The sequence below is a fragment of the Miscanthus floridulus genome, chromosome 5 (assembly GCF_019320115.1).
Source record: "Miscanthus floridulus cultivar M001 chromosome 5, ASM1932011v1, whole genome shotgun sequence".
In the NCBI taxonomy this organism is placed as follows: domain Eukaryota; kingdom Viridiplantae; phylum Streptophyta; class Magnoliopsida; order Poales; family Poaceae; genus Miscanthus; species Miscanthus floridulus.
In genome coordinates, this window is record NC_089584.1 from 21474930 (window position 1) to 21498777 (window position 23848).

General features: G+C 45.1%; 1 protein-coding gene and 1 pseudogene across 10 annotated transcripts; one reads left to right on the forward strand and one right to left on the reverse strand.

Moving 5' to 3' along the window:
- Positions 1-715: 715 nt before the first annotated feature.
- LOC136451727 (uncharacterized) lies at positions 716-5466 on the forward strand (annotated as a pseudogene).
- Positions 5467-13080: 7614 nt separating this feature from the next.
- On the reverse strand, positions 13081-22597 carry LOC136449658 (uncharacterized). Of its 10 annotated transcripts, XM_066449787.1 has the most exons (8): positions 21991-22593; positions 21871-21909; positions 20932-20989; positions 20725-20860; positions 20481-20569; positions 14037-14157; positions 13465-13502; positions 13081-13346 (listed from the first exon to the last, which is right to left on the reverse strand). In XM_066449787.1, exons 1-4 carry the CDS (start codon positions 22264-22266, stop codon positions 20787-20789), a joined length of 447 nt encoding a protein of 148 aa, XP_066305884.1. In that variant the 5' UTR covers positions 22267-22593; the 3' UTR covers positions 13081-13346; positions 13465-13502; positions 14037-14157; positions 20481-20569; positions 20725-20786. The 10 variants fall into 10 exon arrangements, 6 of the variants coding, with proteins under 6 accessions (XP_066305884.1, XP_066305882.1, XP_066305881.1 ...); XR_010758069.1 differs by having other exon boundaries at positions 13081-13502; positions 20932-21002; positions 21991-22580; XM_066449785.1 differs by having other exon boundaries at positions 13081-13502; positions 20481-20619; positions 21991-22595.
- Positions 22598-23848: the final 1251 nt, after the last annotated feature.

The window sequence follows — 23848 nt, forward strand, 5'->3', positions numbered from 1 at the left end:
TGGCCACCTTTCTTGACTTCTTGGCACACAAAAAGGGAGGGGGCTAGGTGATCTGAAAGTATAACCAGTGTGGCATCACACGCACTAGTGAACGACCAGCCCACTACCGAACACGCTAATCTTAACTGAAAGTATCATGCAGGTGGGCCCGCCTCCCGAGAGACAAAGACGCCCGTTCCACGTTGCCGGGCTCCACTCCACCGCTCCAGTCTCCACTCTTCCCGTCGCTTCACCTCCAGTCACAACCCTACTCATCTCCCCCAAACTACCCCTGCGTCACAGGCTCACATCCGTCTGCGATGCCAATGGCATATCCCGTAATTATAAGCGTACTTGAGGGCAGTCTGGCCCGACCGGCACCAGTCCCCCACCGAGCCACACGAGATCCGGCTGGGTCCCACCCTCCATCACCCCCTGTCCTTCCCCTTTCGCGCCCTTTGGCCACCAGCGCTACGTGCACCCGTCCCCGCGACACCCGGAGCTCTACCCGCCCACTGGCACGCCGGACCACCCGCCCACGTGTTCCCCGCGCGGGACCCAGCACGCACTCGCACGGCGTGTACCGCGTCGCACGCGGCGCGGAAAGGCAGGGGACACGTCACCGGCGCCGCGCCGCTACGGGCACTCCGTGAAGCGCACACGCGATTCCACCTCGCGCCGCGCGGGCGTACAAACAAGACCGCAGGCACTAGTGGCGTGGCGCGCCGCGACAGTGTCACTAGCGGTGGTCTCCCCCTCCCTCCCTCCCCCTTCCGCGCTCCCGCCGTTTCCCAGGGGCCAGGGCCGGCCGACCCACGCCGCGGTGGGATCCCTAGATGCGGCCGGGGCGGCGCCGCGAACCGTGAGCTAGCGCGGTTCCTGCCGCGGCGATGGGTTTCCGCGCCTCCGCTGCCGCTGCCGCGGTGGCCGTGTTTGTGGCGGCGGTGCTGGCGGTCGCCGCCGGTGCCTCCGCGGACTCGCTCGCCGACCTCGGCGGCGCGGCCAGGGAGATCGAGAGCGCGCCAGGTACCACCACCCGCCTCCGCCTCCGCCGGCGATCTCTGTCTCGTAGTCGTACCGCTATCTCGGTTTGTCGTTTCTGCGCGACCGGTACGGTCGGGGAGTCGGAGTGTCGGACTGTGATCGGGCGACGCCCGATTGGTGGCTCCAATCCATTCCACTTGCGGAACAAGCTGCGATAGTCATGGTGGTTTTACTGTGGTTTATTAGGAGACTGTCCGATGTGTTAATCTGCCTCCACTGTTTTCATTACCTGCTAGTACTGTCGTCGTACTTCGGTTAGGTGTCTGCGGAAACGCCGCCGGTGTCAGGCGATCTCAGCTGTCAGCTCACTCGCGATGGATAGGCGTTTAGTAGGATCGGATTGGAGTTGGAGTATCGAGTGTACCCGACCCGAATTTGCTGGGGTCTGTTTTTTCTTCCGCTCGATTTCGTAGCACCAGTTCAGGACGTTTGTGTTTATTCGGTGATCGCAGTTTCGTGCAGTGTAGAATTGTTTTATCGTAGTGACGATCTTGTCGGTAGATCTTCTCTGTCAGTCAAGTAAACCCGCATGTGTCTCGGCTATTCCAATTTTAGTGTTTTTTTTAGTTAGGACAAGTCAAGTGCCGGCCATTCGATTGCTGTAGTTAATAGTCATGTCGGTGCTCTGATCCACCTGCCCTTCTCTCTCACGTCTCGTTAACATGTTCATGCACATGCACTTGGTGACTCGTACCAGGTTCACACGTACTCCATTTACGAGTTTCTGTGGCAAAACATACTCTACATCTTTGTAATCCATTTACGCAGTATCATGCACTTTCGTGTCATGCCTTTCGTATCGCGTAAGCAAGTGGGAACATTAGTTGTAAAGTGTTGTGTTTCACGAAAATATATATCTGTTTTATTTTAGAGGTGAAGAACTTGGGACCATGGGCAAAGGGGCTGCTGAAAGGTATGCCGGAGGCTGCGGCGGGACCGGCAGCTATGGCCCCTGTTGCCAAGTATCCGCTGGTTCTGGCAGAGGACCGGACGCGGAGGCCGGATGTTCTCAGACATCTCAAAATGTATGAAGGAGGGTGGAACGTCACCAACAAGCACTACTGGGCGGTATGTGTCGTTGTTTAAACTTTAAAGAATCTCATGAGTCATGAGCATAAAGCTTGAGTTGGTTACAGATGCCACCGGAGTATGTTGGTAGTATTTAGGTGATTGATGGAAGCAGGTTAGGCAGGACTAGTACAGGCTTTGCATACAGCCGAGATTCAGTCAGTTGCTTATAGTGTAATGATACTCTGATACTTTTGAGTAATCTAGATGATAAGGAGATGGACTAGCTTGATTATTTCCTTCCTGTAACAGGAAACACTGCATGGGCCAAGAGTCAGGACTATACAACATCCTGTTGGTTGGCTAATTTATAATATTTACAGGACCGGACCCAGTAACATGCTTTGTCATCTAGAGTTCAGAAATAGTTGGAGAAGTTCAGTTTTCAGATGTACATATATCCAGTAGATATTGTAGGGCTGTCTTTTCTTTTCCGGACTTTCTCTTGCTAAAAAATATTAGTTTAAATCTTAAAATGACATTGCTTTCATGGATTGGCATAGCATACTTTCAAGTTAAAGTAGTCCTAAGTCTGGACTCTGGACTTCTATACTTACCAAGCACAATGAAATTTGTTAGTGTTCAGTTTGTTTATTAGGATGGGACTGCTATCTGTCAATCCATCCTTTTCCATTTTGCTGAATACTAATATTCGATTGTTGCGTTAGCTGAATCAAGTTTGTTTCAGTCTGTTTCATTCACAGGAGTTTCTGGATTTCTTCTTGGTGCTTTGTGGTTCATATTTTTCGGGATAGCTGTGGCTGGACGATGCTATTTTGGATCAAAAATGCCCAAACGAAAGGTTTCTTATACAGATGTAGTAGGCCCTGTGTTGCTTGGTGTCTTCGCACTTGCTTTAATGTAATGCACTAAATCTCTTCATAAACTATTTCTTCTTGAGCTTTGTTTGGTGATTGTGGTATAAGCAAATGATTCTTCTACGTTATTTTATGATTATTTCCTTGTCAATAACTAACTTTTCATGGCTGTAGTGCTGTATTATCATTGGTTCTGATAATTATCCATTTCGTACAGAGCTGGGTGCATTGTCCTTCTTTATGGGCAGAGTAAATTCCATGAAGAAGCTACACGGGCTGTTGATTTTGTTGTGAACCAATCTGATTTCACTATTCAGACACTAAGGAATGTTACGGAATACTTGTCATTTGCACAGACGATCACTGTGGCAGCACTCTATCTTCCATCTGACGTTCAAAGTCAAATTGACAATTTGAAGGGGGACTTGAACAAAGCAGCTGACACCATATCTCTGAAGACAGCAGAAAATTATAAAAGGATAAGAAAAGTTCTCCATATCATGTACGTTTCAGAACTTCCCTTTCCCCAGATTCCTTCTAGTTTCCTTGACTGATAGAATCAGCATTCGATGGCTATCCATATGCTATATATATCACTTTACCATTAGGTCAATTTTCCTATAATATAGCACCGCTGTACTTGCAAGAAGCATATTAACATGCCAAAATGGATAATTATGGTGTTGTTTCTTGTATCTAGCAATGTTAGTGATATTTTGCTGCATTACATCTTCAGAATTGAACTCCTATTTCCTTACAGGTCGGTTGTATTGATTTGCATAGCCGTGGTGTTGCTTGTTCTTGCATTCATTGGATACGGTATGCAGTCCAATTAATCAATATGCAATTTTTTGCACCCCCTTGTTCACATTGTGTTTGTTACCACTCCTTTTCTGAACACATGTTCCCCTCTCTTCTGCAGGCTTAGAGCAATATGGACCGAGATATACTGTTTACATGTATGCTTTCTATCATGTACCGGGTAGTGTATTTTGGACTGGTCTGTACAGCTGCAGTCTTGACACCTTTCCATTTGAACCTTACAGATTTGTTACCTTATGCTGGAAAGTTGTGGCGGCTCTCTTTATTCTTCTAGGAATTTTCCTGATACTAAACAGGTAATATTTGCCTTTTGAACCTTTCCTGTGATGTGGATATGTTCAGGGTTGTTAAGACTAAATTAATCAGGGTGTTATTCTTGTTGAACTTCATTTAGTTGTCAGTTTTTCCTTATGCAACCAAAGCAAATGGAACCATCTTTGTAGGATCAGTATATTAAGTAAAATTGCTTGTACACTAATATATGCTCTGTTTCAAAATGTAACTAGCATCAATTGTGTCCCTTGCTAAACACATGGGAATTCTGTTCTGTTATGAAGAGAACAAAGTCCATTAAACAATTTTACAATTCTTTTGCAACAGTGCTGCGAAGGATACCTGCGAAGCAATGGACCAATGGGCCCAGCATCCTCAAGCAGAGACAGCTCTAAGTAACATCCTTCCATGTGTGGACGAAAGCACAACAAATCGAACATTGTACGAGAGCAAAGAAGTTGTGGTGAGGATTGTGGGGATAGTTAACAGAGCTATATCTGCTCTTTCAAATCGAAGACCACATCATAAGCATCCAGGACAGTTCATGCCTTACTTATGTTCTCCATACGATTCAAACCTCAATGATCGGCCGTGCAAGTATAGGGAGGTCACGTTTGAAAACGCAACAACAGTAAGTTTTGCTATTCTTCAGTTACTATTTTCAGTCTTTGTAAAAAAATTCACTTAAAGTTTTTCACATAGCGTACAGTCCTTTTTTACCCGGTTCATTTGCATCTGTGCACCACCCAACTGGTGATTTTAGATAGTTTGTTTGATGACATTTTCACTTTCCAGGCATGGTTGAATTATACATGCATGGCTCAAGACACGACTTGTGTTCAGGCAACAAGACCTTAACCTATGACATCTACGGCCAACTCGTCCTGGCTGCAAATGTAAGCTACGCGCTGTACCATTACGCCCCCTTCCTGCTCAACCTCCAGGACTGCAAGTTTGTCCGTGCCACCTTCAGCGCCATCGCCTCACAGTACTGCCCTCCTCTGGAGCATGACCTCGGGCTAGTCTCTGCGGGCCTGGCGCTCATTGCCTCGGGCTTTGTTCTCTACCTCATCTGGATGCTCTTCGCGGACCGCCCCCAAAGGGAGGAGGTGTCCGATCTGGCGTCAGGGTCGAGAATCACACCAGTAGTAGACAGCTCTCCGTCGTAGCAAGGGGATGTGGCTGTTTAATCCCATGGTAACCAGAATTTAGTACAGTTCCATGGCTATGTAAAATAGTTTCGGTATAGCGAGTTCCAGTATAGTTAGGAGAAGTATTGAAGTGAGGAGAGGAGACGGAAGCACTTGGGGGCAAAGCCCCATTTTGCAGTTTAGAGTTAGGTTGAGACGAGTGCTTCCTTCTGTTGCATGTTAACAAGATGCAGCGGCCCATGGTGTATTGTTGCAAGAACGATGGAATAATTGATCAGGGGGTGAAGGCCTCCCGTCACGCGGCGAAAGAAGGGTGCGTTCGATAATTCTGGATGCTCAACTCGAGGACATGCTCTTTGTCGCGCATATGCCATTTTCGTGTGGAATGCTGTTGTTATTTCCTTGTTTGGAGAGACAAGCCTGGGAGTTGGAGCTGATCAGCGAGACGCAAAGTGCCAACCATTTTACAGGGTGTCTGGACCAAGTGGGCTAAACTTTAGCCCCGTCACACTGGATGTTTGATGCCAATTAGGAAGATTACTGAATATGAGCTAATTATAAAACTAACTGCAGAAGCACTAGGTTAATTCGCAAGACGAATTTAGTAAGCCTAATTAATTTATGATTAGCACATGTTTATTATAGCACCACATCGTCAAATCATAGACTAATTAGGCTTAATAGATACGTTTCGCGATTTAGTCTCCGTTGTGGAATTAGTTTTGTAATTAGTCTATGTTTAATGTTTAATACTTCTAATTGGTATTAAACATGTGATGTGACAGTGCAGTTTCCGAGCACAAGAGTCTAGGAGAACCGGTGGACTGTTACCAAAGGCACTATAACACAACATATTTTTGCCGACACTTTCTATTGTAGGCAAATGGCACTTTTGTCGACAGATAACCTCCTGCAAAAAGTTTTGCCGACAATTTAGAAATAGTCGCGCTAGAAGCCGTCGGTGAAACTTTTGCCAACAGTTAACAGAATTCCCGACACTTTATGTGTAGGCAAACGGTCTACCTACGCCGACAGTTGAAACCTTTGTCGACAGTTAACCCTTTGCCGACAGTTAATACCTACGCCGACAGTTAAGATCTTTCCCGACAGTTTGTATGTTGGTCAAACCATTTCTAAGATATTTTACAAACCATACCCTGCCAAAAAAAATTGTCTGCAAAACTGCATAGATATAATTACAATTAAAATAATTTGACAAATCCACTTTTGCTCATATAGAAGGCATCACATTGAACAAATTCACTTGATTTTTGTATAAATAATATATTAGATCTTCCATACTAGTATATTAAATCTTCTATACATACTGGTTACAGACATATAGCCAAATACATGTCTAAAATATAGATGAGTTATTCACAAACATAGACTTATACTAAATTATTACAAGCTATAGTGTAATTATTCAAATCAAAAGCAGAAGTGTTGAGCAACACTATGCTATGGACTGGTGCATTAGCTATGGGTCTTTGAGCTAAATGGTTATGGCGGGAAGGGCTGCCACTCCAAAACACTTGGAGCAGTTGCTTGCTTGTTCCACAAAAGGTTTGTCAACCCAAAATACTTGCAACACCTCATAGCTGAAGTACCTAACAAGGGAAAAAGTTAAACTATCAGCGTAATATGCTCTATGCTTTAAATTTGTGCCATGCAATTCACACTGTTATATCACATATAAGTCGAACTCTCCAAGTAAGTTTCAACAATATTTGCACTGTTATTTGCATGAGGACATATCTTTCTGTAAACATATTTTACCAAAAAAAACTAATGATGAAAGGCATGCATGGGAGAACATTCCAAGTCCAACAGCAAGTAAAATAGAGTAAAGCTAGTATAACTGTTATCAATAAATAGATGTGCTTTAAGGTAACCAAAACAACTGAAGAGTCATACCGTCCTGTTAGTAGAGTCAACATCAGATTGCCTTGGTGGAGAAGAGCCTACAAGTGAAATTTCATTATCAGTGACATTCATAACTTTATTGACATTACATGGTATAATGGAATACTACTTGACATTGCTCACTATTTCGTTGTCTACCTGTTTTGAGTGTTAAATTAGTATGAAAAATAAACAAATTATCATGTAAAGTGACCTGAAGATCATCTACAGCAGCTATACTATACACTAGTAATTGGACTAAATGAAAGAATTTTGAGGTTTCAAACTGAAGGCACTATCAATAGGTCATAGTAATAGTATTATGGATAATTGTTGCTAGATTAGAACATGATAAATGATATTAAAGGACTAGAGGGTGGTATTATCAAAATTATCAGCACCAACAAAACTTGACTTGGGTGAGAGTGAGTCTTTGTGACTACACACAAGGTAGTGCTCATGGCTTTTGAATTTCGTGACATGCATCCACAGTCTTTAAATGCCTACTAAAATTGACAAAAGCATGCACAAATTAACTTAACCATGAATCTAGTGTTACCATGAACCCAGGGGAATAAATGTAGGGAAATTCCATGGTCCTCTTTAGGTCACCCTGAATATATGTCAAGAACAGTACTAAAGGTCCACAGACAAGTCCTGAAATATAGACAGACATGTTATAAGATACAACAACTGTCGTAATGTTGGCCACAAAGACAATAGCATACCCACAAGCATCAAATGACAAGTCTCGAGCTCCAGCAACAAATGCACCAAATACAATCAAAGCCACACTGATAAAAAGCTTGGTTAACAACCAGATAGTGGAACATTATAGATTCAGAACAGTACCAAGTTTTGAAAATGTTCGGCATAACAAATGTTGTATCCAAAGAAAAAGGGTACATGTAAAGTAGTAGGTACAGAAACCTATTACTACTGGATGAAACAAATATAATCATATAATCAAAGGCTTATACAAAATCGATAATGTGTTCAAATACTTATGTTTGACACTGCCTAGGGCATAAATGCATTAAACGAAATGAAACTCTTAGAACTGTGTACTGGTATTTGTTGATATTTGGAAATGTAGATGTTGGGCTTGAATTTTACCAGCTCCTCTAATTTACCACTATAAATGAGGATCCCACCAAGTCCTCAACAGATTACTGTTAATCAGTTCAGGACATGAGACTCAGACGAAACAGACTACAATGAATTTCAAATAACAAAAATGAATTAATGATCAAATCAGGAACTAATTCATATTGAAAGCAAATGTGAGTTTAAACATTGTGCTGGGGATGACAGCTTACAAACCCAATGGCACAACATTGCGGTTGCAGCTTCACAAACTAGCAGAACAGAGATAATTGTGCTATATTATTACAAAGGTATTTGTCCCAACTTTCAGACCATGTCATGTAAAATTAAAATTCAGAATAATGGGATAGATACCAACTAACAGATGGCTATACAAGACCGAATGGCGTACTGAAAACAGATAATGGCCTCAATATAGTAACATTCACACAAACACAGAGCATCCAAGAGACTTGGTATTTACTACCACATAATCTGATTTGGATAATAAGATTCATCAGAAACATTTAATGGAGTAGTGACAAATTTAAGTATACCACGTCAGTGAAGTATCGGTCATCAACCTGGAGCAGTGACAAATTTAAGTTAGAAAACTTGTACATGTTATGAGTAAATAGCTCATAATTAAACTCCTACCATCACAAGATTTGAGGCTAAACAACCAAAGTAAGTCTCTATTTCCTTAGCTACTCCACTAGGTTTCTTTGTATCTGCACTCAACAGGACAGGTATATGCAAGTATAAATGGTAAAATATTGGAATTTTAACTGATTTGGAAATTGCTATTGATATCTCTCATGCTATTACGTATCTTCGGGATGTACCTCTCCATTCAGTTAAACATGCATCTTAATTTTGAAATAGCTGTACTCCAACTTATAACCTTGTGATCGGATTCCATGAACATAATGCAGCAAAAGAACTACAGCATCTCTGAATGTAACAACCTTAAAAATGGAAGAAAACTTTATGTACATGTACTAACAAAGAAAAAGGTTTTCTGCAAGGAATATAGCCATTACACGTAGTGCTGAGAATGTAGATGGAAGGATCCTAATCAGTTTGAAATCACTTCAAGAATAGTTTATGGATTAAATGTGATTGCCCTAATCAGTTTGAAAGCACTTTAAGAAAAAATAACTAGAATAATTCTCTTTAAGAAACAAAAAAGAAATGCAATGTACTATAGTCAGTGTATATATCTTAGATGGATCGATCTACCTTCTTGATTCAGTAAAATATGCATCTTAATCTCGAAATAGCTATGCCATTACACGGTCATCGTTAGCTAAGTAATAAAAAGCAGGGTTATTATCTATAGAGGGCGAGGTAGTGCACGCTGCCGCATCAGCCAGTCACCTGCACGAAGGACAACACAGAGGGATGCAGGACCTGGGAGAGCAGTCATGGAATAGAGGAGTAGAGGGTGAGGTCTCACCAGATCCGGCCGCAACGGAGAGGAAGAGGCGACACGCCACGGGCAGGGCGAGGTGCCAAGCGGAGCCGCAGATAGGGCAGATGAAGAGGCGACCACGCAGGGCCGACGGGTCGGCCGGCGTCGCCCGTACCGGGGCAAGGGGCGACTCAGCGGAGCAGGCACCGTCGGGGATGGGGCCTAGGGCGCGACGGGTGGTCCGCGGCTGTAGCGGCCTGGGGCGACAGCGTGGCCCTGCGGGAGGCAAGCGAGGTCGGCAGGAGCGCCGCACCGCAGTTGCGTGCGCTGCAGACGGGGGAGGGGGAAAGCATGGCGCCTACGCTACGCCCACCGCGGGGGAGGGGGCACCGTCGCCCGCGACCCGTGTTGGGCCTGCCCACGCGAAAGCTATCGAGGACCAGGAGGCCGGATCTATGCGCCCCTCCCTAGAGATGCAGTTGTAGTCGGCGGATCCATGCGCCCTCCTCAGTGGGCGGCCACGAATGCAGCTTTCTTCACCAGTGCAGAAGGGGTTGGTGTGGGGGCAGCCGGTAGGGGCTGGCGTGGTTAGGGTTTCGGCGGGTGGCGGTGCTTTGCAGGGCGGTGACGGCGGGAGCTGGCGTGGGAGGCAGAGGCGGCGTGCACTGGCATGGGAGGCGGCGGCCACGGGCGCTGGCGCTGGTGTGGGAGGCAGCGGCACGCGAGGGGCAGCAGAGAGAGAGAGAGAGCAGGGTTGGATTGGGTTTCCTTTGCGTGGGCTACAGACTCCGTCCCAAAAGGACTCCGCGCGTGCATACGGTGAAAAGATCTAAAATCGGAATCTGGGCAACACCTTATATCCTTTCGCCGACATTTAGATAGTTGGCTTGTTTAGGAAACACCGACACTTATTTTGTCTAAAAACATTTGCCGACAACTTTATTGTCCTAAGAGAAATGCCGACAGTTAACCTGTAGCCATACAACATTATTGCCGACAGTTTACGTGACTTTAAAAAGATTGTACAATTACCAACACATAGTGTGTTGTCAAAATCAATCATTTGCCAACAGATAAGTGTAGGCAAATGTGTGTCGCGGTGTAGTGAGGGATCTTTCCTTGAAACTGTCATGGTCTCTTGGTGTAGCTTCATTTCATGGACCTGTTATCTGGCTCAGAACATTTACCAGCAAAAGTACAGTACAGAATAGCAAGTGTTCAGCCTCCCGTGGATTACTCTCGCTTCGTTAGATCAGATATTCAGATACTAATTAGAAAGACTAAACATAATCCTAATTAGGCTGAATAGATTCATCTTATAAATTAGTCTCAATCTGTGTAATTAGTTTTGTAATTAGTATACGTTTAATACTCTAAATTAATGTTAAATATCCGATGTGACAGAGACTAAACTTTAGGACAGGGAAACCAAACACCCATTTCCTATCTTTTCTTCAGGACAACAGGCACCTTCAATAATTCAAAAAGTTTGGATCGCAAATAAATAAAGTTTGGAGAGGAAGCTTTTTCTTATTTACGTAAACCCAAGTAAAAACACCTTGCTATTTTTACCACAACCACACGCACTTGTAACGGTTACAATGAATTTACTCCCGTGAGTTGCAAGATTGCAATAAAAAATTTAGTGCGCATGTGTTCTTCTCTCCCTCTCTCGATTTGGAGTTGTTGCGATGCATCATGGCACTAGGCATTAGCTCTGGATAGACTGGAGTAAAAGGCTTCGGTATAGTCTTGTCACTTTGGTAATAACAATGGGTCCATCCGTGGGTGGTGTCGGCTACTACCTCCATCTAAAAAAAGAACTTTAAAAAAAAAATAAAAATCTCACTTCCTAATGAAATGATTTAAGTTTGACTAGTTTCATAATAAACATCAACATTTGTATATTTAAATAGAAAGTGAACTGATCACTCTTACGTGTACTCCGAGTGTACTAATAGACCTAACATGAAATGATCAGTCTCATGTCTCCCAAGAGTGTGATCAACCTAGTACTAACATGATAGAAACTAAGCCGCCACTCTTATGTGTCGTCCGAGTGGACTAATAGGCTAACATGATAAGAAAGACAACTGCTGACTCTCATGCCTCGTCTGAGTGGACTCGTCGTCCTAGCCCGATAGTAACTGAACCTACGCTCTCACGCCTCGTCTGAGTGAACTAATATGCCTAAAACACGATAATAAGTTGGGAGTGGGTACGTCACGTGTAGTAAACGACATGTGCTGATGAAGTGCGTGCAACGTATTATCGTTTGTAATTGTTGGTGGCATGTTAGCGTGTTTTACATAGCGTGAGAGGCGTGATTAACATGTACACGATTTGCATGTAGCGTGCAACATAATACATCCGCGGTGTTGCCGCGATATGCGCACCAAGAGAAAAACATCCGTGTTTCTGTTTCTCCCGTCCGTGATTAGGGGATTCGGGAGGGATTTGTTCACCACGAGAAAGGATTGTTGCCTCCCGTCATTAAGGTAATCGGGAGAGATTTTTCTCTCTCTTTTTTTTAGTTACATTAATTTATTAATTAATTCATAAAATCTGAAAAAACAAGGACCCAGCCCAAGATGCTTCATGGCCCAAGAAGAACGTGTCCATAAATACTTTCCGTATTCAACCATCGCATCCCAGTGGACCCAGTCGTTTGCATCCGATAATAACCGCCGCCGCTGTCGCATCTGCTCCGTACGTAGTGACGAGCGCAATCCCGTTCTCCAACTCGCCGTCCGTCGTCTGCGAGTCCGCACCGTCTATCGTCCGTTCCCGGCATCCTGAGTTCTTATTGCAAGAGGTATGGATCTTTGTCTTATTTTGGATCTCATACCAGTAATCCAATCTGCTAGTTTAAAAGGCGATGGCGATGGGATCACCATTAGTAATTTTTTGTCTTCCGTTTGGCCGTGTTCTTCGTTTATTTCCAAATAGATTTAAGGCGATGGGATCACCATTAGTAATTTCTTGTCTTCCATTTGTCCGTGTTCTTCGTTTATTTCCAAAGAGATTACGTTAATTCAGTCGCATCCTTTTCCTTTCCCAGGCTGTGTTAATTCTCTGTTTTTCGATTCAAAATTCAGCCCGTATGTACTCCACCGCGGGAACACGACCTCCTTTCCTTTCTCAGGTCGGCCCGCAAGGCCGCTAGGCCCACTAAGCCACGCATGGACACTCCTGTACTCCCTTGTTCACTGTTCTGCATTATTCTTTTATCTTAGTTAATAGGTAGAGTAGCATTAATTATTGCTAATATAGTGTCCATGCTAACGCCACGACTTTATTTCAGGGATACGCATAAAACAACCAAACAATGATATTTTTCATAGTTTAAGTTTCACACAATTATATACGACCATGTATATAATCCAAAAAATATTTATCTCGCCGCAACCATTTAATTTACGATTTGCTACTTGATTGTCATGCGTTGCTACGGACATATAAAATTCCATCACATAATGTCACACAAGAGCAGAAAACAATAAACGTAATAAAAGAAGCATGAAAATAAATAGTAACATGTTTTCAAAATGAATTAGTGGAGTCACCAATAATCTTTTTTGTTTGACAAACATAATAATTTGCATTGATGCATGATGAGTTAAAGTTTTCCTTTGAATAATAAGCATTTCTTGCAATTTTGAGCTTGGACAAAACAAGAGCTATTCCCTAGTTCGTTTCATCTCACAAGAGTCAGGCAATCAGCTTTTAATCTTTCTCTCTTGCTATAATGCATGAATATTTCATTTGCCCCCAAAACATATTTTCCTGCAAACAACCAACCAAAAACATGATTTTGAAATAGAATCTGTACAAAGGAAAACTTACTCGATTAATTTTAGGTTTCAATTTTTTCCTGCCAAATGGGATTATTTTTATGCATCACCTTTGCACCAAAAAAAATCAGTTTACGAGCCTTGACTCCTGCAAAGAAAATCAACAAACTGAAGGTTAGTGAGTTTTAGATGTGCTCACGAACACCATGGGCTACGGGAAACAATACTTATAATTGTTTTTGGTGATATAAACTATTAAACTATAAAGAGAAATTTACGGAATGTTTTTTCTCTGGTATAAACTTAGTAATCAGGGGAGAAGTTCATAATTATTTATTTCTAGAAGAAACGGTAATGACTACACCTATATCTTGTCCCTGATGGATGAAGGACTAATTGTTTTGTTGACACTGGGTGTCACATTAGGCGGAGATGATCTGCTTACAGTTACAGGTAATCTGATTCTCCTTGTTGCTGAAGGAACTGAGTTATAATTTGTATATAAAAAAGAAATAGGTGTAGCATTTACCCAACCGTTCATCAAGACTTTATAAGTAAACAACAAAGAGACTCTTATGTGTTTCTTTACCTCTTGCAAGGTATAGAAAAATAAATTTAGCAGATGCGAAAGTAGTAGCAAGTAGCCAAGTACAGCTAAAATTACAAAGGGAATGCCCCTCACCTGTAAGAGAAGATCTTCTTTGTCCAGTGCGAAGACAGTTGTCGTTGATGGCCTCCTTGACAAAATTCGATTTGGTGACTTCTTCCTGTCCAGGACGTCCGTCGGGTAGTCCTTTTCTTTCCTACAAACACCATCACCAGAAAACAATCTCAGTGAGATTTATTATGTCAGTTCCAAATGCCTATTTTCAACGCACAAAAGGTTTAGTCCAAGGAGATTTATTATGTCAAACATACCATATGCAATGTAATTCGGCTAAGTAACAGGCTTTTAATTCGGCTTCAAACAGATAAGAAAATTGAAAATACCACAGTTGTCGAAAGTATATGGAGGCTCCAAGTCCATAATTGCACAACAACATATGCATCAACTGTGCAACCTATATTGCAATTTGTAATTTGTAAATTTGTTACATATACTGTCGACAGAATATCGTCGGCAGTCCACCGAGGGGTATCCCGCGATGGTAGATTTGTCGGTGGGGTACGCGTAATTAGGAACCGGATGGTGACACAAGGCGCAGAGACAACGATTTAGATAAGTTCGAGCCGTCTTATCGACGTAATACCCTACGTCCTGTGTCTTTGGTATATTGTATTGAGATGTATTAGATAGATCTTGTTCGCTAGGGAACCCCTGCCTCTCCTTATATACAATGTCTTGCGGTGCACGCCGAGCAGCGCCGTGCACGCCTTGATCTTGTGGGCCGGGCCACCTCTGATGGTGCGGCCCATGTCTTGTCTTGTAGATACCGGGGGCCATACCCCCACAGCTAGTCCCCAAGTCTGACAGTAGGTGACGTAGTCGCGTGATGCCAGGGTCAGAAAGTAGAAGACCAGCCGAGCAGACAGCCAGTCCCCGAACGTAGCCTCGAGATGAGAACAAGCACATTCACCGCAAGGTGAAGTGTGCCCACTTAGTCCCCGAGCCTGCTGGAAGATGAAGAATGAATCTTGTAGTAGGGAAAGAAAAAGAAGTCTGAAAGCTTGTTGACGTCGTCTGATATGCGCATATCAATACTCCAGACGTGCTGCCCAAGATCAGCACCATGATCCGAACAACATGGAGCAGCTTGATAGCACACTGACGAGACGTAGCAAGATCCGACCACCAAGGGAGCACCGAGGAGTCCCCAGCGTCGCTGGCGATGACCGAGCATCGAGGAGCGAGGAGTCCCCGGCGTCGCTGGCGATGACCGAGCACCGAGGAGCGAGGAGTCCCTGGTGTCCTTGGCGATGACCGAGCACCAAGGAGCGGGGAGTCCCTGGCGTCGCTGGCGATGTCCGAGCACCGAGGAGTCCCCGGTATCGCTGGCGATGACCGAGCACCGAGGAGCGAGGAGTCCCCGGCATCGCTGCCGATGTCCGAGCACCGAGGAGCGACGAGTCCCTGGCGTCGCTGGCGATGACCGAGCACCGAGGAGCGAGGAGTCCCCGGCGTCGCTGGCGATGACCGAGCACCGAGGAGCGAGGAGTCCCCGGCGTCGCTGGCGATGTTCGAGCACCAAGGAGCGAGGAGTCCCCGGCGTCACTGGCGATGACCGAGCACCGAGGAGCGAGGAGTCCCCGACGTCGCTGGCGATATCCGAGCACCGAGGAGCGAGGAGTCCCCGGCGTCACTGGCGATGACCGAGCACCGAGGAGTCCCCGGCGTCACTAGCGATGACCGAGCACCGAGGAGCGAGGAGTCCCCGGCATCGCTGGCGATGTTCGAGCATCGAGGAGCGAGGAGTCCTCGGCGTCGTTAGCGATGTCCGAGCACCGAGGAGCGAGGAGTCCCGACGTCGCTAGCGATGTCCGCAAGGTAAAGTGTGCCCACTTAGTCTTCGAGCACGAAGAATCCGAGCGCCGAGGAGTCCCCAGCGTAGCTGATGACGAAGCACGAGCGACGAACAGTCCGATCAACTGGTCGGCGACGAAGTCAGCATTGAGTAGAAGCGACAGGCGAACAGTCCGATCAACTGGTCGGCGATGAAGTCGATGAACCTAGCGGTCCGACCAGTTGATCGGTGGAGAAGTCTGCGCACCAGGTGATCCGATCACCTGGATGATGATCCTACAATACAAACATGTAGAACGGGTCGTACATGATGTAAAAATAAATGAACTCTGGAGAAAAATCAGCAATGGCGATGAAATAACGTATGCAGTTCGGCGATCAGTTGGTGTGAAAATATATTTATGTTTAATATAAACCGCCCGAACAGTTAGTGTGTAGCTGAGTCTCCAGCCCTAGCTAGCCCGTTAACCATAACGCGGAGCGCGGAGCTCGTGCACGTGTAGGAGGAACAGGCGTGACCAAAGAGTCACTGTCGACCACCCATAACGTAGAGCGCGGAGCCCGTAGCACGTGTAGAGAGGAGCCAGAGACAGGGCCGTCTCTGGAGGCATCCGAGCATCAACGTGACTGTTCGAGGATTCGAAAAATCGTTTAAAGAGCAAATATGAAGAAAATAGTTTGGAGAAACATTATGGCTATATACGAAGATTGGAGAATATTTAGAAAAATATTAAAGCGTGACTTAGCTTTGGACGGAATGTCTGGTCTACGATGTATGGTGTTTCTGGTCGGCGAGAGGATGGACGTCTTCAACCTGGTTGATGAATTTGCCCCTTAGAGCATCTTGGAAGGTGGCGGCGACGTTGGTGAACCCAAAAAGTAGGGTCGTAACCCCTGGAGTTTCCCGAGCAGCCTCCAATAGATCTGATCGATGGATGCGATCAGATCATCGTTGTTGATCTGCCTCCTCTAGTAGCGAGGAAGTGGGCGGCGAGTTGTTGATGAAGGCGACCTCGGAGACGGTTCCGAGATCGGATCTACAGTCGTAGGGGCTGATGTAGCCAGTGATAAATCGTCGTCGTGGACCGGCATGGATCTCCACAAGATTGATGACGAGAACGCGCTGTTGATTTGAGGTCCATCTGGCTCGCCATGGATCAAGCGCACACCCCTACCTGGCGCGCCAACTGTCGATAGAATATCATCGGCAGTCCACAAAGGGGTATCCCGCGATGGTAGATTTGTCGGTGGGGGTGCGCGTAATCAAGAACCGGATGGTGACACAAGGCATAGAGACAGCGATTTAGATAGGTTCGGGCCGTCTGATCGACGTAATACCCTACGTCCTGTGTCTTTGGTGTATTGTATTGAGATGTAGTAGATAGATCTTGTCTGCTAGGGAACCCCTGCCTCTCCTTATATAGTCTAGAGGGGCAGGGTTACAAGGTAAGTATCCTATTTGGTACTATACAATGTCTTGCGGTGCATGCCGAGCAGCGCCGTGCACGCCTTGATCTTGTGGGCCAGACCACCTCTGATGGTGCGGCCCATGTCTTGTCTTGTAGATACCGGGGGGCCATACCCCCACAGCTGAATCAGTTCACTGTTCGTCAATACTTCAGGATTAAAAGTATCAGGAATAAAAATCGAGATGATTACCTCTGGGGGCGGATATGTGCAATTGTAGGCCCTCGTTTGCTTTGGCCATGCGAACGAAATATTGGGAGCGAATAGCTCTACGGCCCGCTCCAGGACATCCTTCTTCGTTCTGTCCTCTCCCAGGTCTCATCGTCATCACCTCTGAAATCATAGCTCGGGTGGGCCCTCTCCTTGCAGGGCTGGACGCGGCGCACTATGAAGCTTGTTGCCACCAGTTCGCCTCTAATTTCCACGCCTCTAATCAGGTCGAGGAGCTCCATCACTTGTTCTATTTCAGCACTGTTCGGTTTCTCTGACCAACTCCTCTGGTTCTCCGGGATATGGTGGACGTCGCAGCGGATTGCAGGGTGGCTCTGTTTCATGTAGAACCATTTGGAATTCCACCCTTTCAGAGAAGTGTTCAGCGGTACATTGACATACTCATTGGCCATTCCATCCCGGAGCTGCAAGTAGACGCCACCGACCACCCTAGAGCCACCTCCGCCTTTCTTCTTCAACCAGAATAGGTGTATGAAGAGGTTGAAATGCGGCAGAACCCCTAGAAACAACTCATAGAAATGGATAAAGATTGAGATGTGCAATATGGTATTTGGGTGGAGATTGCACAAACTGACCACCCAAAGCTCCATCAAATCCCTAAGGAATGGGTGAACAGGAAATCCCAACCCACGCCAGAAATAATCTTCAAAGACTACAACTTCATCGGTGTTAGGCATTGGGAAGGGCTCACCACGGGCTGGCCGCCATCCAGCGGTTACGCAGTCAGGGAGAACGCCGGCTTCTACCAATCTATTCAACTCCGCTTCTCCCATACGCGACAACACCCACTCTTCGTCACGACGTGCTTCGTTTCCCGTTTTCTTCAGGCTCGTCTTCTTCGATTTGGCGTTTCGCTTCTTCGGCGCCATCCCTCGGAATCGATTAGGGTTTGACGGCGGAGGCTACTGTGGATGCGAATTTGGAAATGCGAGAGCTTTGGGGGAAGACAAAGTGGCAAAGGTGGGAGCGCGGGGTGCGGCACTGCTGTTATAAAAGCATTTTCCCCACCTCTTCATAGTCGAGGGTTTTTGGGAAACCGTTCCCGTGATTTGCGTCTCTCCGAATCCTCCACTACAGCAAGGTGGGCCGTAACGTGGGTTTTTCGTGCAACCGCATCCCACGTTGCCCATTTATCGACGCCGTCAGTTGCTAATCGCCGAATAATCGCCGACTTCTCCGCCATTTATTGAGGCTCGGTAACCAACACTGTACAGCCATTACTCTGGTTTCTTCTGCACGGTTTGATTTCTCCGATATCTCCGCTGGCATCTCGAGGACTGGCTGCCTGCTCGGCTGGTTTTCTGCTTTCGAACCCTGGCACCACATGACTACGTCACCTACTGTCAGGCTCGGGGACTAAGTGGGCACACTTCACCTTGTGGTGAATGTGCTTTGTCTCTTTTTGGGTCACGCCCGAGGACTGGCTGCCTGTTTGGCTAGTTTTCTGCGTTTCTTCTACTTTCTGACCCTGACACCACCTGACTATATCATCTACTGTCAGGCTCGGGGACTAAGTGGGCACACTTCACCTCGCGGTGAATGTGCGAGATTTTTTCTCGAATAATACATGACTATAGAAGAAGATTGACTCCAACTACCGTGGTCGGACTCTAAATGGGCACACTTGGTCCACTACGAAGGAATTTTTTATTCAGAACTTGAGCTCCTTACACCCTTATGGCAAGCCGTACTTGGGACACACTGCTCGGCGACAGGTCACCGCTGCTCGGCGACAGGTCACACTGTTCGGCGACGGTTCACGCTACTCGGCGATGGTTCACAGTGTTCGGCGACAGTTCACGCTGCTCAGCGACGATTCACGCTACTCGGCAACTCATCACGGTGGTTGGACCATGAGTTTGACTGCTCGGTTTTATTCGCACCTGCTCGGACGAGTTCAAGATGGCGTTGCACAACGGGTACAAGGCGCTCGGGGACTAGTTGTGGGGGGTACGACCCCGGATACCCACGGCAGACCACATGGGCTGCGCCCCTAGGGGTGGCCCAGCCCACAAGACGAAGCCTTGTGGGGCACGACTCTGCTCGGCACCTCCCGTAAGACACCAGGAAGATATCCTGAAGATACTATGAGATCTGTTAGGATATGTATGATCCCAAGATTCCTGTAATAAGTTATTACTTTCCGGTTATCTCTCAGATCTAACCGACTTGTAACCCTGCTCCCCGGACTATATAAGACGGACAGGGACCCCTCCAAATTCACGCAATATCATACGATAGCTAATACAAACCAACAGACCATAGGAGTAAGGTATTACGTCATACTGACGGCCTAAACCTGTCTAACTCGTGTGTCTCTATTGCCTTCTTGTTCTTGATCTCACGCTCCTCTACCGATCAATCTACCTTCGTGGGATACCCCTCGAAGGACTGCCGGCGATATTCTCACGACATATACCAACCAGCTTTGTTTCAATTTCACCTCTCAGTTCTATCTAAACAAGAGCCATTACTATTAATGTATGCCACTTTTGAATGCCATCATAACTGCCTTTGAGCCCTTTCCTGCATGGTGTGCATGCAGATCCAAGAAACATGGGTTATGCATTTAGAATTAGACTAATGGATCATAAATATTCAAGATTGAAGTTGATACCCTTTATCACTACATTCTAATTACTTTTTGGGCAGTAATATCAATGCTGGATTAGGAATTCTCGCTAATTTAAAAATAAGGCTGCACAACAAATATATTCATGCTGTCCTGATCGACATGTCAATATTTATATTTGCTTCTACTTATAAAAAAAATATACTTGCTTCTTGACCATATAGAGGTGCTGCTGCTACTCTACAAGAAGCACAATAACCACAAAAGAAATTGTGAACTACCTATAAGTCTCAACAGCAGCTAGCAAAAGGTCGGGCTTCTTAAAAAAACTTGTAAATTTAGATATCCAGTAGCAAGTAAATCCAATCCATAAATTAGTACTGCTCAGTGCGTACCAGTGTTTTCTTCTTTCTTGCCCGGTATCCATGCTGCTTTCTATCCGTTCTTCTCTTTGCTCAATGCTTTCTTCGGCCCTTTTCCTTTGCTGTGATATAGAATGCGTGCCACAATTTCACAAAACAATTCCCAAAAAAACTACACGTATTAATGAGAAAAACATCAACATATATCTAAACAATTTGTCTCCAAGCCTCCAATACTGGCAATACATCACAAGCACGAATAGTGAATTAGTGCTACCTGTCAATAGCAACAGACCATTTGTTGTCGATAAAGTATGCAGCAGACACCAAGGTAGCAGGTCAGGCAAATGCTAAAATAATACCACTTAACACAATCTGTATTTCACCTTCCCTCGTTAACTCAATTGCCAATCCTACAGTTATAACCAGATTGTTTCAATTAATATGGAATGCAAAGCAAATTATCAGTTCAGAAGAAAATTACTTGAGGCTAGCCAATCCTGAATTGCTGTGCTGACGCTAATTACATGCTTAGACTCCCACTGTAGAACGCACCTGCCAATATCATATCAGTAAAAATTCCAGCTATGCTCTAGTTATACAAGGCAATCTTCAAAACAATAATGCACTGCAACTGTTTTCCACACATATAATGACCTTGAGAAAATCACTACTATTCATGTTATCTGGACTCTTTATTCAAGATGCATTATGTTTGATGATGATTTCTTTTTTTATTTCCGTAAAATTGCATGACAAATCCAATGTTCACCATTCAACTGCTAAAGAAATAGGTACCTCTCTAAGTTAGTTTTCCAACCTTCCCAAGGCTTTGGATAATCGTCCTCAGAAAAAGCAAATCCAGAAATAAAGATGCCAACTTGTAGTGCTAAAAGACAAAAACCAGTAACGAATGTCTGGTCAATAAATTTCACTCGTATGTTTGTCCTGATTCTTGAAAGACAAGAACTTGCTTTGTGCCCTTTTAGACCATCTGATCATCAAGCAAGTCACACTACACATAGGAGAACAAAAACTCACACCCTGGCTATGGTTCTAGCCGATGGTCTTGAACTCAGATTTTTTTCACATTTTAGATTCTTGTGGCCATTTTTGTCCTAGTCAACCCAGCTCCAGCAGCTGATTTCAAAAGATGATGATTTAGTCACTATGAACTCATGGCCAGAGACTTTTGAATTTAGTGCCAGTTCATAGATGCATAAATAAAAATCAGTAATATGTTTCCTATTTCTTCACTTAATCCCAAATTCAACCAGTTCACTACTATTATTACTAATATAAGATGACGATGACGACTCACCAACAATCGGTAAGTGAAACAAAATATAGGAAAAATAATAATGTGAATTGAAGAAAGCATCACCAGAGTAGCAATAGTTAGGCAACATTTTGTTAGGCTCACCTCCAAACTGCACGGCGAGAGATCCGGTGGTGGCAGGGGCTGTGGCCAAATTTCAAAAATTAGGAAACCCTAGATAAAGAACAAATTTGAGAAAACATCAAATTTGTGGTGCTGTCATACCTCAACGTCTCCAGAAACACGGACAAGGAGGGAGAGGCAAAGGAGGATGGCCTGGTGCCCGCCTTGCCTGGTGGTCGCCCCGGCTGGCCGGCCTGACCGGCCGCCGAGTGTTGGCCCGGCCATAGCTAGCACACACGTCGGGTCACGTGCGGACACCAGCAGCCGGCACCACGCCTTCCGCAGCGTCACCGCCACCTCCTCCGCCATGCTCGTCCTCCGCCGTTGTGGGCGTGAGTCCATCACCTCTGGCGCCTTCGACAGGCCACAGGGAGACATCGGTGGGGAAGAACCTTGGGTGCGGCAGCCAATCCAGGGGAACCCTAGTGGGACCCCTGCTCCTCCTACTCGTCCACAACACTGCTGCGCACCCTAGATTCCACCTGCTTCGAAGAGGAGCTGAGCCGCGCCTCATGGCCACAGGAGGGAGGAGGAGGTTTTAGGGGAGGAGGAGTGGGGGCGACGGCGATGCGCGTACGGCGGTGGCGAACGGGAGGCAGAGATCTGCGTCGAGGCAGAGAGAGAGATGCGAACGGATGGTGTTTCATTTTTTTGGAAAAAAGACAACTGCACCAGGGATCGAACCGTGGGTTCCAATTCGCGTGCGTGGGGGCTGGGGGTGGGCGTGGGGTGTGAGACTGGAGAGTGATGAGGTTTGGTTCGAGCAATCTGGTCCACTGGATTTGAGTGAGTGAGAGAAAGGAGATGTGAGAGTGGATCTCATCCTTTCATTTCAACGGTTGGTTGGCTTTGGGTGCATTTTTGGTGCACTTAGGAGAGTTCTGAAAGTACATCTAGCCCTTTAGTGGGTTTTGGTGGATTGAATGATAACATAATTAAAGGTCTAACAAGTTTGCTAAGTGTTGAACAGGAAATTGAGTCTATTGCATATACTTATGGATTGTGGAATGAGAAGTGACTAAAGGTTCAACAAAAAGACAAACTTGATGATATTCCACATAATGTTCAAATCAAGGCCAAAGTTGTGTATTGTTGTGTTAGAAGATCATGGAAACAATCTAGTTCAAGAAAATGACAACAATGAAAATAGAGTTGATAAAATGGCTTCTATGTTGTGGGATATCATAGTATCATAAGAAAGCAAGCATATTTAGCAAATGGTAAAAGAGACATGCGTTGATAATTTTGGATTGGTCTTAATAATGGCTTGCTTCACATGAACAAGAAGAGTTTGGTAGTAGATTAGCTTTGATCAAGAATTAACGAATGAGTCAAGAATGCATAAGTGAAGAAATACCAAGCAAATGTTAAATGACAAAGGACATAATTCATATTGGATATAAGTCAGTCTCTACATTGGTTTGCTTGTATGGATAAAGATTTAGAAAATCACTTTGTATTGATTTGATCATGCTAGAAGTATGAAGATATATATATTAAAAAGAGAGTTAGAAATATCAAGCCAAAATGAAGAGGATACGAGGAATCATGAATTGGCTTGACCATATTAATGTTTATTCATATATGTGTCAATGTGAATCAAACTAAAGCTTGATTGATCTCAATATTCATATCTAGAAGATATTGAAGCAAGGATTACAATATTGAAGAAATAGTTTTTCAATGGATGCTTAGTATGATGTGACTTGAGTATGGCTTAATAAGGTGAAGATAGCAAGGAAAGGGCTTCGAAGGACTAAGTGGAGGTGAAGGGCAAGCGATGGCTTGAGGACCGAGGTACCATGGCTAAGGTGAAGAAGAGAGTACTTGCATTGAGTTGAGGAACTAATCAAGCTATTGAAAGGTCCTAATATGGCTAGAGGGGGGGTGAATAGCCTATTTAAAAATCTACAAATCAACTAGAGCAATTTGATTAGTATGACAAATAGCGTAACGCAAA